At 44.1% G+C, this 12247-nt stretch overlaps 1 protein-coding gene across 18 annotated transcripts in view; it reads left to right on the forward strand.

The window, feature by feature from the left end:
- Golga4 (golgin A4) overlaps positions 1-12247 on the forward strand; it is a 77398-nt gene that overhangs the window by 63817 nt on the left and 1334 nt on the right. For 15 of the 18 annotated variants that reach the window (XM_063266012.1, XM_063266021.1, XM_063266014.1 and 12 more), the window contains 4 exons: positions 1015-1090; positions 3429-3532; positions 7635-7721; positions 10314-10374. In XM_063266012.1, the coding sequence (XP_063122082.1) occupies positions 1015-1090; positions 3429-3532; positions 7635-7721; positions 10314-10343 (297 nt within the window). In that variant the 3' untranslated portion in view covers positions 10344-10374. Of the gene's footprint in view, positions 1-1014; positions 1091-2039; positions 2102-3428; positions 3533-7634; positions 7722-10313; positions 10375-12247 lie in introns of those variants that run through there. The other 3 variants (XM_063266013.1, XM_063266020.1, XM_063266016.1) reach the window with 2 other exon arrangements.

Genomic DNA, 12247 nt, shown 5'->3' on the forward strand with positions numbered 1-12247 from the left:
ATGGAGCCATTCAGTACACAGCCTATGATATTAGTTAGCTTCAGTAGTGAAGCAGCTGATGGTCTCTGTCTGTCCATGTTGTCTGTCTTTCTCTATGTGTCCCTGGCTGACCGGAGCGTGGCTTAACTGTTAATTCTGTGAGCAGTACATGACCCCTGTCCCATGGTGTAGCCAGTCACCAGTTTATCCACATCTGGATTGTCTACCTTTGTCTATAGCATAGTGCTGTTAGGAACATTTGTGTACCAGTTCTTGTTTTGTCTTTCGAGACAGGGTTTCTCTGTGTAGTCCTAGCTGTCCTGGAGCTCACTCTGTAGCCCAGGCTGGCCCACAGCTCCTGCCTGAGTGCCGGGACTGAAGGACATTGCCACAGGGCTGACCTTGTGTCCCTCTGTGTCTGAGCACGGGCAGTTTTTTTAGGTGGATGCATAGGGAGGAGTGCGGTGCCTTCTGTATTGAAACTTCCTAAGAGCTGCTCCATAGCAGCTGCTCCCTGCTGAGTCGCAGCACCGCCTTACGAGGTCTCCATTGCTCACGTTCTTATCAACAGGCTTTGATGATAGCTGTCCAAGTAGGTAGGGTGCATCATTTCACTGTGGTGTTAGTTTACGCTGTCTCTAGTGACATTAACGACATTAACCACCTTTGCGTCAGCTTGTTGGCCCTTTGTATCTTTTCTTGGGAAAGAAGTAGTATTTATTGATTATTTTTGGATTTCTGCTTTCTTTTTGTTGTTGAGATGTAAGGACTTACATGTCTGGATACAAATTCCTTATCAGATATGTGATTTGTAAATATTTTCTCCCATTTTACAGTTTGTCTTTTCACATTTTTGATATAGTCTTTTGATACACAAAAGTTTTTGATTTTAATAAATTTCAACTTATGTAGTTTTATCTGTATATACTGTTCCGTTAGCAGTAGGAAGAATGCAGTAGGAGTAGCTATGGCTTTCTTTTCATTACTTGTGATTTCCATATTAATTTTACAGTATGGTTTGAATATTGTTTTCAGGTCCATAATTTAGAAGACCGTTTGAAAAGCTATGAGAAGAGTGTATGTGCAGCAGCTGTGGGGGCACCTTACAGAGGTGAGCTGACTTCTGCCACGCACACGTGTGCACCTTTGTGGCAGGCTTACGAGTGGCTTATGGCTTACTGTTTCCTTTGCTAATTCATGTTCTCTTGTTTGTTTTATGCATCTTTTTTAGTAGTTGACAAGTACGGATTATATATACTTACTGCACCGTGATGCCTTCACAATACGTCGTCACTGTGCAATGCACTAGTTGAGTTCACTGGTTCACAACACCATGAGTCTTAGTGTTCTGCTGGAAGAGACAGCTGGGCTTGCTTCCAGTTTCACACCACTGTCATGTCTGCGAGCGTGGGAATAGGAGGTCGGGCGGGTGGGCGGACAGGCAAGCGGAGGTAGCAATGGGCAAGTAGCTGAGAACTTAGATCCTGATCCCTAGGCAGCAGCAGAGAAGGACACTGGGCTTACTGTGGTTTTTAAATGTCAAAGCCCACTCCACAGTGTTACACCATCTCCAGTGAGGCCACACCTCTTCTACTTCTTCCCAAAGCAAGTTCCAGAACTGGGCCACAAACGTTCCAGTACCTGAGTTTGTGTGTTCTGTTCTCATCCAGCCAAGCACATGGCAGGAATGCTCTAAACCTAGTCCGACTCTCAGTAATAGAGCCTACACTGTCCCCAGTGTGATAGCCATCTGTCTTGAAGGGATTTTTACGATGCTGCCGGAATCTGCCTCCTTGGAACAATGCACACCTCCACTCAACCTGACTCCCAGCTTAAGGCAACTCTCACCTCATTCAAGTGGGAGTGAGAGCCACAGTGCTTGTCATTTCCCGTCTGGTGTGCTCTGTTTCATGGAGCGTCTTTAGCCTTGTGTCTCAGATAGATGATCCCAGTCGCTGGACTTTGTTTTCACACATTGCATATATCAGCACATTTAAATGACAAAAGGAATCTAAGAAGTCTGGTGGGCTGAGCACACGTCTCTCTTCATCCTCCTGTAGGAGCACTGGGATGCCCGCCCTCCTGTAGTAACATTGGGATGCCTGCCCTCCTGGAGGGAGAGGTAAGGCATCCAGTGTCCCAGTTAAGCCCCAGGTGTACTCGTGTAATGACAGAGTCAGCTCCTTGATGGTGCTGAACCTCTCCGATGCTGTGATACTCATTCTTCTGCCCTCCTACTTAACATCTGTCTATAAAGTCTCTGGCAACATTGTATTTAGATTTACCAAATTAGGGAATTGTCACTATCATTTCTATTGTTTAATGTATGTTTGAGTCATCTAGGCTGTGTATTTTACTCCACTAGTTTGGTACATGCTTGTACATGTTTTCCACAGTCTACATGTGAAAGATTTTCTGTAAAATATAGAACTGAGAGTAGCACTGACATGTCACAACATGTGAAATGTATACTAGGTACACCTAGATGTTTCTGTATTTATCCCATAATGTCTCCCTCCGTCTCGTCTCTGGGCACCCCGGTGGCCTTTCTCCTGCTATGTGTATCGTGGCTTAGCCGGTCTGCATGTGGTCTACCAGCATTTGAACTCTGTTCCTGGTCCTAGGAGTCGGTTGAGCATCACCAGGGAGCATCATGTGTCCCTCATTAGTTTAGCAGCATGCACTTCTCCCTTGGTGGAGTGCCTTACGTTTTCCATGTCCACTAAAGTTAAGTCGCCATTTTCTTTTTCATAAGATGTTAAATATCCTCTTTATTTGCTGTATTTTGTTTTTATTAGCATATATTAATTATACAAATAAATGAGCTTTCAGGACATTCCCATGTATGCACACAATATACTCTTAGCACTGCCATTAATTCTGTTTCCTCCCTTCATATTCTCAGTAGTCTACTTGAGCCCTCAAGTAGCTGGGATTTCAGGCTGTGCCACTAGGCCCAGTTCACATAAAAGTCTTTGAAAAATCACTATGATGCTAATACTTTACACACTTCAGGTTTTTTATTTGTGTTTCAAGGCATTTTTGGAAATTTGATTGAAATTAAATATTGTAATATTGGCATGCTTAAAAAGAAACTAAAAGTGTCTTAAATCCTTGATATCATAAAATGGTCATGTTAGTCACTGTGGAATATCTGAGGTCATCCATGTGCTATTTAGTGGAGAAAAACCAAAGTTAAGGAGCTTGTACACAGAAGAATGGATATGGGAAATAGAAGTTCTTATTGTCATTTCTGCTATAGTAGTTGGGATATTCATAGTGTGAGCGTGCACAGCACAGGGCAGCTGATGGGGCACAGTGAGTGTGTACACAGCACAGGGCAGCTGACGGGGCACTCTTTCTGTTTCCTTGTTTCCTGATATGTCTGTTTACTGAATGATTAGTTATTTGGGTTTCCTTTTGTAATTTGATTTTGTCTTTTTTGACAGGAGGCAATTTGTACCACACTGAGGTCTCACTCTTCGGAGAACCTACTGAGTTCGAATATTTGCGAAAAGTGCTGTTTGAATATATGATGGGTCGAGAGACCAAGGTACAGATTCTGCCTGGTGACTTTTTAAGAGACTCCTTTTAACACACACATTGATAGTATGTGAGGGGTGTGTGTGTGTGTGTGTGTGTGTGTGTGTGTGTGTGTGTGTGTGTCTTCAGATCTTAAAGGTAGGGGAAGCAGTTGTATTTTAAGGAGGTTTTAGGACCTGTAGACAGCACTGTGAATCATCCTTCTATCTCCATGCCTGCTAAGGAATATCCAGAGATAATGTAATGGGTCACAGGTCATTTCTACATATATTGGCTATTGATCATGTTTAAATTACCACGATGTGCAAGTAGGAATTGTTCGTTCTCTAGGACATAGCTCCTGCATGAGGCTCTTGATACAGAGTCCTGCCTTACTATATATGTCTTCTATAGTTTGATTGTTGTTTGTTTTAAACCTTAAATTAGACATTTGGTAAATATATCTTGAATGGAGTTGAATGTAGTTAGGGAATTTCATGAACTTTTTATCCATTATGATCAGTTTCTGCTTTTGACAGTTGTAGACTCCCCATGAACTTTACATTGTCTGTGTCGTGACTGTGACTGGGTTAATGACCTCTGTGAGTCATAGAGGTCAGTCCAGTTCAGACTGTGACTTGGAAAATGTATATAAAACCAAAAAGAGCAAGGGCATAGGTAAAGACCTAAAGATAGTCTTACAGCTTTGTAGGATACATAGAAGCACCAGGAGCCAGAGACCATTTGATTTCTTAGTATATATCTTAGTATATATAGACATCAAGTTTAATTTACATCAAACAAGTTAGGGAGGTGATACACACACACACACACACACACACACACACACACAACACACACACACACACACACACACACACACACATTCTTGGTTTTGGTTTTGGACTTTTGAGGCAGCATCTTGCTGTGTGATGACCTGGTTTGTCTCCCTGGAGCTGGGATTATAGGCAATTGCCACCATGCCTGGCCATCAGACCCTTTCAAGTAAAATTATGTTTGAGTAATGCGATCTTGAGCATGTGTCACAGAGAGGGCTATGTTAGCTCTTTGGGGTCCAGTGTCTTTTCCTGGGTCATCTTTCCTCATAAAGCAGAGGTGCTGAGTGACTCTTTTCTCACACTGCGTTCTCACGGGTGCTAAGCTGCAGCCTGGACTTGCAGCTTGGTAGATGGGTAACATTTGTGCGTGTGCAGTGGGGAAAAGAAGGCTGAGCTTGAGTGTCCCCTCAGGACTGTAGCTACTTCAGACTCTTAACGTTGTGCTTTAAGTGCTGTGGCTAACAGATTGTGGCCTCCCTGAGTCTAGCATGCTAGCTGCTGCCTGTTGTTCTTGGGAAGTGTAGTACTTGTGAAATGGTGTTTCTAAGTTTTAGCCTCTGGAAGAGAGACACAGACCAAGCCAAATATAAGGGAGCCTTTGGTTCACTTCTGGTTACAACTTGGAAGGCCGCTCTTCCTTCACCTTCGTCCATGTTTGTTGTGATTTTCTGGCCAATGGTGAACAGTCTGTGAGTCTTCACCACATTTCCCAGGTGAACATTGAAACTGGTGCTTAGTCACTTACTGCTCTGTGGAGTGGCACGGTAGGGAGTGATGTCAAAGGCAGGACTTTTTGCTGCCTCAAGAATTGAACAGTGCCTGGTCTTAGTTAAGCAGGCCGTGGAGCAGAGTGCAGGACTTAAGCACTTCACTTGTGGAGGGTCAAGGTAGACCAGGCTCTGTCTAAGCAAGGGGAGAAGGAAGTTTGGATAGGGAGTACTCAGCACTCATGAGGATGGGCAGCAGCTCAGACTGAAGGCCCAAGAAAACCACATGTGAGTTCCCTGAGTCCCAGGTAGTCTGCTCCAGCTGAACACTATCTGTGAGGTACTGTCCCGGCTAACACCAGACAGTCTGGAAGGCTAGAGCAGCCGAAGTGCTTCCAGCATTTTACCTGTGTGTATTATCACACAGAAGGTAGTTCTGAAATCGCCAACAGCAATAGGGCTGGTTTTAGGTGCATCTGTTGTGCTTTGCTTCAACAAAGAACTCAGGAGTGGCGAACAGCCTGAGGAGGACGTCCGCAGTGAGGCATCAGCCATCTCCCGTCATCCCGCCTGCTTCTCTTCACCTGCTCTTGCTGCAGCCTCCTTTATGAGGCGGGTGCTTGGAGAGTGCTTCGTTCTGTGCACACGTTCTTACCATGTGGGGCTGCTTCAGCCCTGCTTTCTTCCTCTTCCCGGGCTTTGGTCTTCTACTCTCTCACTGATACTGAACTCAAGCCTGCCTTCCCTTTTGCTCTGTGTCATGGGAGAGGTATCTCCCGAGGAAGCCGTAGCAGAAGAGCATCTTATAAATCAGGTGACTCAGCTGGGCTCTTCCTGACTGACTAGGGCCTGAGGTGTGGTTGGAGAGTCGACATCTGATGTCCTTCCAAGGTGTAATAGGGCCTGGGCTTCTGGCCACCCGGAGACCTTCTTGGTTGTCAGCTCTGGATTCTGGGTTGCGATGAACTGAGGCACCAGTGGATTTCCCATTTAGTGTTGCCGATAAGTGGGAACGCACTACTCCTCACAGTTCACGGTTGTGTCTTTATAACATGTTTGAACATGCATGTGTGGTTTCCGAATGAAAGCTTTGATAGTTTGTATGATACCAAAATTAAGGAAATGTTCCACATGACTGAATCTTTGAATTTTAGATTTTTGGTACCTGGAGAGGAGGAGAGTCTTTATTAGTAACACACAAGAAGTCCTCTCTGTATGAAAAGAAATAGTTTCTGAAATAGTTTCTACTTCTTCTCTCTTTGCCAGTTCATGACACATATTCCTGACCCTATACTCAAGTCTAACCCCCTAGTTTGTGTTCTGTCTGGTTAATGTAATTTAAGTGAGGTGTTATCAGTGCCTTTGAGATCTCCAGGAATGGGGTTGTTTTAAATGGCACTTTAAAAATGTTTTCTAAGCCATTAAAATGGCAAAGCCAAAGACAAGAAAGATGTCTGAAACTAAAGTCATTGTATGTGGGGTTTGCAGCTGAAAACAGCCTCAGTTGAGCTGCTATTAGGAATATGTCCTGCCCTGCCTCAGCTCTCTACAGGTAGTAAGAATTTAAAAATGTTAGTTTCTTCCCTTTTTGTTAATAATTAATTTTTTTCTAGTGATATGAATATAGTTCTGAAATTTTGGGTTGATAATATTGTGCTGATTTTTTTTCCTACAACTTTTCCCAGAACCCCACTGCTGCCACCAAACACACAGGCCTAACACAGAGTTCATGTAGCCATGGGCACTGGTTCCCTCTTCTGGGCTGCTCTACCATGCACTGTAGGAGTCCCCAGGAGAGAGTACCACCTGACCTGAGATGTAAGCACTGGACTCGTTATCCTTCTCATTTCATAATGACATCTTCTCTCCTCTCTGTCCTCCAAACAACATTTCATCTTGATACACAGTAGGGAGTTTTCAACCCTTGAGGAGAATTTTTCCAGGAGCTTTTGGGGTGACAGTCTGACGGTGTATTTATTCTGATCTGCACAGTTTATGATCTTGTTTTGCAAACTCCCATGTGTAAATGTTTTGATTCATCATGTGTTCTACCAAAAAAAAAAAAAAAAAAAAACCATCTGTGTTCCTTTAGTGTGTGGTTTCTATCAGGCTAATGTGCTGCATGTCTTGGAAAGTAACTCTGAGCATGTTCATGTCCATGCAGTAGCCCATGTCTACGAGACATATGATGTGACTTAGTTAGACTGAGCCGGGGCCTCTAGTCCTGCTCCTTAGACCATTTGTTTTGGCAGTGCATCCTATAGGTTACCACAAATAAAAGGCCCTTTCAAGATGAATTTGTGATAAAGTTTCATCTTAATAAGACAAAAGATCAACAGCTAGATCTACAGCTTCATGCTATTGGAAATATATTATCTGAAGTAATTCAAAGGTGGACCTTATAAGGAGCCCTCTTAAATTGAGACGCTAGTGCTGGTCTTTACTTTCTTGACTGACACCTTCACATCATACTTCTTTGTTCGTGACTTCCATTGAGAGCTCTAAGGAATCCTCCAGAACATGTCAGAACGCTCTGAGACTTCTTTGCCTCGTCCTGTGCTAAGGATCTCTTTCTTGTTGTTTCTAGACCATGGCCAAAGTTATAACTACTGTCCTAAGATTCCCTGATGATCAAGCTCAGAAAATTTTGGAAAGAGAAGACGCTCGGCTGATGGTAAGTTCTAGAAGTAAGCTATAGTGAGGCAGCTTCCTTACAGCTATTCTCAGCCTCACTTGGAGAGCCTTTCTCTTTGTTTGTAAAAGAAATTGAAAGTTTTTGCACCACAGCTAAACAGTGGCGAGGGATGGGCTTTAAGAAAGTTTAGTCCCAGGCAGATTTGATGGGGACGCCAAAGGGAAAGAGTTGTTAGTAGTGTGGACACTTGATGTCACATTGCGGTGTGGGATTCCCAGAGCCTCAGCTGCTGATGGAAAGGATGGACAAGACATTTGTCCCTTTGCTTCAAAACAGCACGGGGTCCCCTCTGCTGTGTTTTTCATTTGCATTGATTCTAGAGATTTTAATCGGTTTTTAGCCAATAAGAATGGCCCAGCAGATGAAGGCAGACAGTGAACAACACCCAAATCAAAGCACAACTCTCGCAGACCAAAGACTGCGCACATCTGAAGGGAAAGGGCCAGACAGCATGGGATCCGTGGCCCTGGAGTAAAGCAGCCTCATCCCCCACCTCCTTTGCCCTGAGGCTGACCTGCACAGACTGTAAACAAACCTCCGCTGCCCTGACCCTTTGCTGCAGCATCTGCCTCTGTAGTTGTTACAAGAATGTAGGAAATGGGAAGCTGTGAAGGACATGGAAGGAAGCCCCACTTTTAGGGATCAGTGGTGACTTCATTTAATCATAGGCGAATACAGGTAGGCCTGGCAGACCATTCAGTGACAAAAACAGATGAGTGGCAATTGTGAGGTAGTGCATGAACATGAAGGGGGATTGATCCTACAAGTTGAAAATTTACCAAACTGATTTATCTTTTTATCAGTCTAAAGAGAGTCTTGATATTTACAGAGTGACTCAGAACCCTGTCCTGCAAGTTTAAGAGAATTTCATTTACAAAGTATATTGTAATTGGCTGAAATTCTAATCAAGAGAGTCTTTTGTTATAGAAAATTCTGTTCTTAATTTTTCCGAAAAGCGCCCTTTCTCATTGAAGTGCTACAGACTCCAGAAACATGGACCCGCACATGTGTGCCCAGTGACTGTGCGGGCAGAGCCTCCTCACCTTGGTTTGCCAGGCCTGGTTTCCTTGCTCACTTAGTCACTGTGCTCTGCTTTCACGCGTCCTCCATGTTGTCTGTTGTGCCTGTGCTTTCTGGGGCTGGAGACTGAAAACCAGAGCCTTATGCATGCAGGAGCCTGACCACCGAGCTTCGTCCTCAGCCTCACCTGTAATTCATGTAATTCGGATCAGTCCTTGACTGACTGCTGGTTTTGTTGGTCTCACTCATTTCCCCTAAGTTGATAAGTGGTCAGCACTTTCTAGCATTTTAGATGGAGGCTCCACCCCCCACGAGGCCCCATCATGTGACTTTGGAAACACAGGCAGATACGACAACGCTCAGTGAAACCAGTGCATGTGTAACGTGTCTTTAACTGAGTGGTTCTGACTCACACTGTCAGGAAAGGACACAACAGGCCACTTTCTAAGAGGTTGCAAACAATTCAGAAGAATTACCTAGAAAATCTTTCATAATATTCAACAGCAGACTATTCGCCCCATGCCAAGATCGTCAGATTAATAGCATGGCAGGCTGGGGAAGATGCCTCTAATCCTAGCACTTAAGAGGTTGAAGCAGAAGAATCCCAGTTCAAAGTTGTTATGGGTCACAAAGTGGGCAACTCCCTCGACATAAAACATTGAATAGTTCCACTAGATTCCTCTTTATTCAATCTGTAAGAGGGTTTCACCTTAAAGGCATAGACACGGATGTCCACATTCTTATGCTTCTGCAGATTCTCTTCCAAAATACTAACCTTACTATGCTATGGGTATTGAAAGACCATTTTCTAGTTTGTGTTTTCATTTTGCTCTTTTACTAACTTAATTGTGCAGACACACACACACACTTTTCATAGACTTGTCACACCATCCAGAAATAAACCCAGCCCTGGTTAACAGCCTCTATGGTCATAGTGCCATTTCCAAGCAAACCATGACGTAGTTAATGATGTCCCGGGATGGTGGTCACCTGGAGTTAGGGTGTGGGGCTCATTGAAGGAGTTTCTACAGTAAGCAAACTGACATGCAGCTCCTTCCCATTAGAATTGCATGGTGCATCATCCTGCAGCTGCTCTTGACAGTCTGCTGAATTATGAGCAAATTATTCAGTGATAAAAATGACACCTTCTAGGAATGAGAATTCAATAAACAGGTGTATTGTATATATGAATTTCAAAATCATAGACTTCTAAAAATTCATGGGAGTAAGCTGAAATTATGTAAATCAAATTTTAATGTATCTGGTAATGGGATTGTAAGAAAGATCACTTTAAACATAACCCTCTGATTACTCGCAGTTAAGTGCACCTTAGCATGAAGAGCATCTTTCAGCATTTAAACCTTTAAGTGAAAATTGAAAGTAAAATTCTAGGCTGGGGAAGTATTACATAGTCCTCTGCTTTGCCCAATGACCCTGAATTTGAAACGAGCTTAGGGACCGTCTGTAATTCTGCCACGTCATATACACAGTGTGACCTCTGCACTATTTGTCTGAAACTAACCCAATAAGCTTTTCCTCTTGGCTTTGTAGTTCACCTCACCTCGCAGTGGCATCTTCTGATAACCGTCAGTCTGTGCTTAGTAAGCATGTGGTGAGTGGACAGTCATGTTTGTATCTTTGGTACAGAAATCACGTATGTTGTATGCCATCGACCATTTTGCTGGGGTTATTTTGTTATTTTTAATGGGCATGATTGTGACACTGGGTTAATGTAGCTGCTTTCTGGTGATTCTGTGAAACAGACTGATACATAGACATCACTGAGAAGGAATGGCCTTCAGAATCACCACAGGTGATGATGGAGAGGTGAAGGGTAACTAACGTGAGGGTGCAAGTGAGGATGCAGTGCTGTGCAGTGTTGTGCAGTGCTGTGCTGTGCTGTGCAGTGCTGTGCAGTGTTGTGCAGTGCTGTGCAGTGCAGTGCTGTGCAGTGCTGTGCTGTGCAGTGCTGTGCTGTGCTGTGCAGTGTTGTGCTTCAGATTCAAGTGAAGACAGCGCAAGCCACTGCAGAGCCTAATGAGAATGCTAGGTTGGGAAAAGGGAAAAGCGATAGAGTTGATGGAAGTAAATGCAGTTTTATCGCATCCCATGCTCACACAGCCCACTGCAAGGCAGCACGTGTGGGGCTGTGCTCTGTGTGTGCTCCTCGGCAGCCCAGGTCCATTGGCTATGGCTGTCTCTGGTGAGCACGTTATTACAGTGAAATGTAATTGTCTAAAGTGTTTCCCTCCATCTACTGGTCCTCAGCATTTAAGGGTTCCCAGCTTCACGCAGTAGTCGTTGTCATTAGCCTGACATCTGGGCCACCGTGTACCTTAAACTCGCTGTAATTTTCATGAATCACAGATAAGTTGGGTCTCAGTGACTAACATCTGATTATATTTGCTGATAATGGTTTGTTTCAGCGTGAACAAATGGAGCAGGATGAAGAATGTTAAGGCTGAGATGGAGCTTTTTAAGAAGATTTTTAGAATGTTTATTTTGTTTTAAAAAGGTTTACTTATTTTTATTTTATGTGTCTGCATGTATGTGCACCACAGAGGAGAAAAGGCATCAGACCCCTGCGCCTGGAGTCATGGGGGTTGTGAGCTGCTGTGTGGGTGTTGGGGACCTGAACTAAGGTCCTCTGCAAGAGTGGCCATTGCCTTTAAGCAGTGGACCATCTCTCCAGCACCTCAGCTTTTCTAAATCTTGTTTGCCGTTTTAAAAAGGCCTGCACCGAATCTCCTTTTGGTTTTCATATCATATCATTTAATTTGCTCGCAAGGCTACCTAGAGCTGCTGAGGGTTCCTGTCTCCTGTGGACTGCAGTGCACAGCACAGTTTTGTTAGTGTGCTTTGATAAGCATGTGAGACCTGACGAGCAGTAAGCCTAATGTCATTAGTCCCCGTCAGTCCTGGAACTGCTGTGTCACCTTAGCGCTGCAGAGAGCTGCTCTCTTTTGCCCTGGAAATGTGCACCTCTCAGCAGTTCCGCTGCGTGCTTGCAGGTCCATCGGACTTCTGGTTTGAAACCTAAGCATTACAGAAATAACTGAGTGAACGCCCACGTTGGCGATCAGCGGTCACTATTTTGTTTCTAACATTTTGTGAAACTGTCTCCCTGTTCTCTCTTGTTTTCTCCCCATATATTTCCCCCATTGTGTAACATTTGGCAGTTACCCGTAAGCATAATGCTTACAGCAAGCCCCTGACTGTGCACACATAGTGGATAAGTGCATCGTCGTAAGACAGGGATTACCCTGCACAGTAGGCTTACCCTGCTCAGTAACTCACTACTCAGATTGTACTTAGTGTTATCTGATACGATACGCAATGGTCACTCTTCCCAGTTTTTGAGTGAGGCTCTCATAAACGTTTAAGACCTCAGGCTCCAAAGGACACACGCTGCACTGCGTATTATGCTCTCAGGTCCCTGGTCTTTTGCTTTTCATAGCACTGGTTTGTGCCAGTTTTTTGACCTG

Source organism: Rattus norvegicus, chromosome 8 (assembly GCF_036323735.1).
Source record: "Rattus norvegicus strain BN/NHsdMcwi chromosome 8, GRCr8, whole genome shotgun sequence".
Lineage (NCBI taxonomy): Eukaryota > Metazoa > Chordata > Mammalia > Rodentia > Muridae > Rattus > Rattus norvegicus.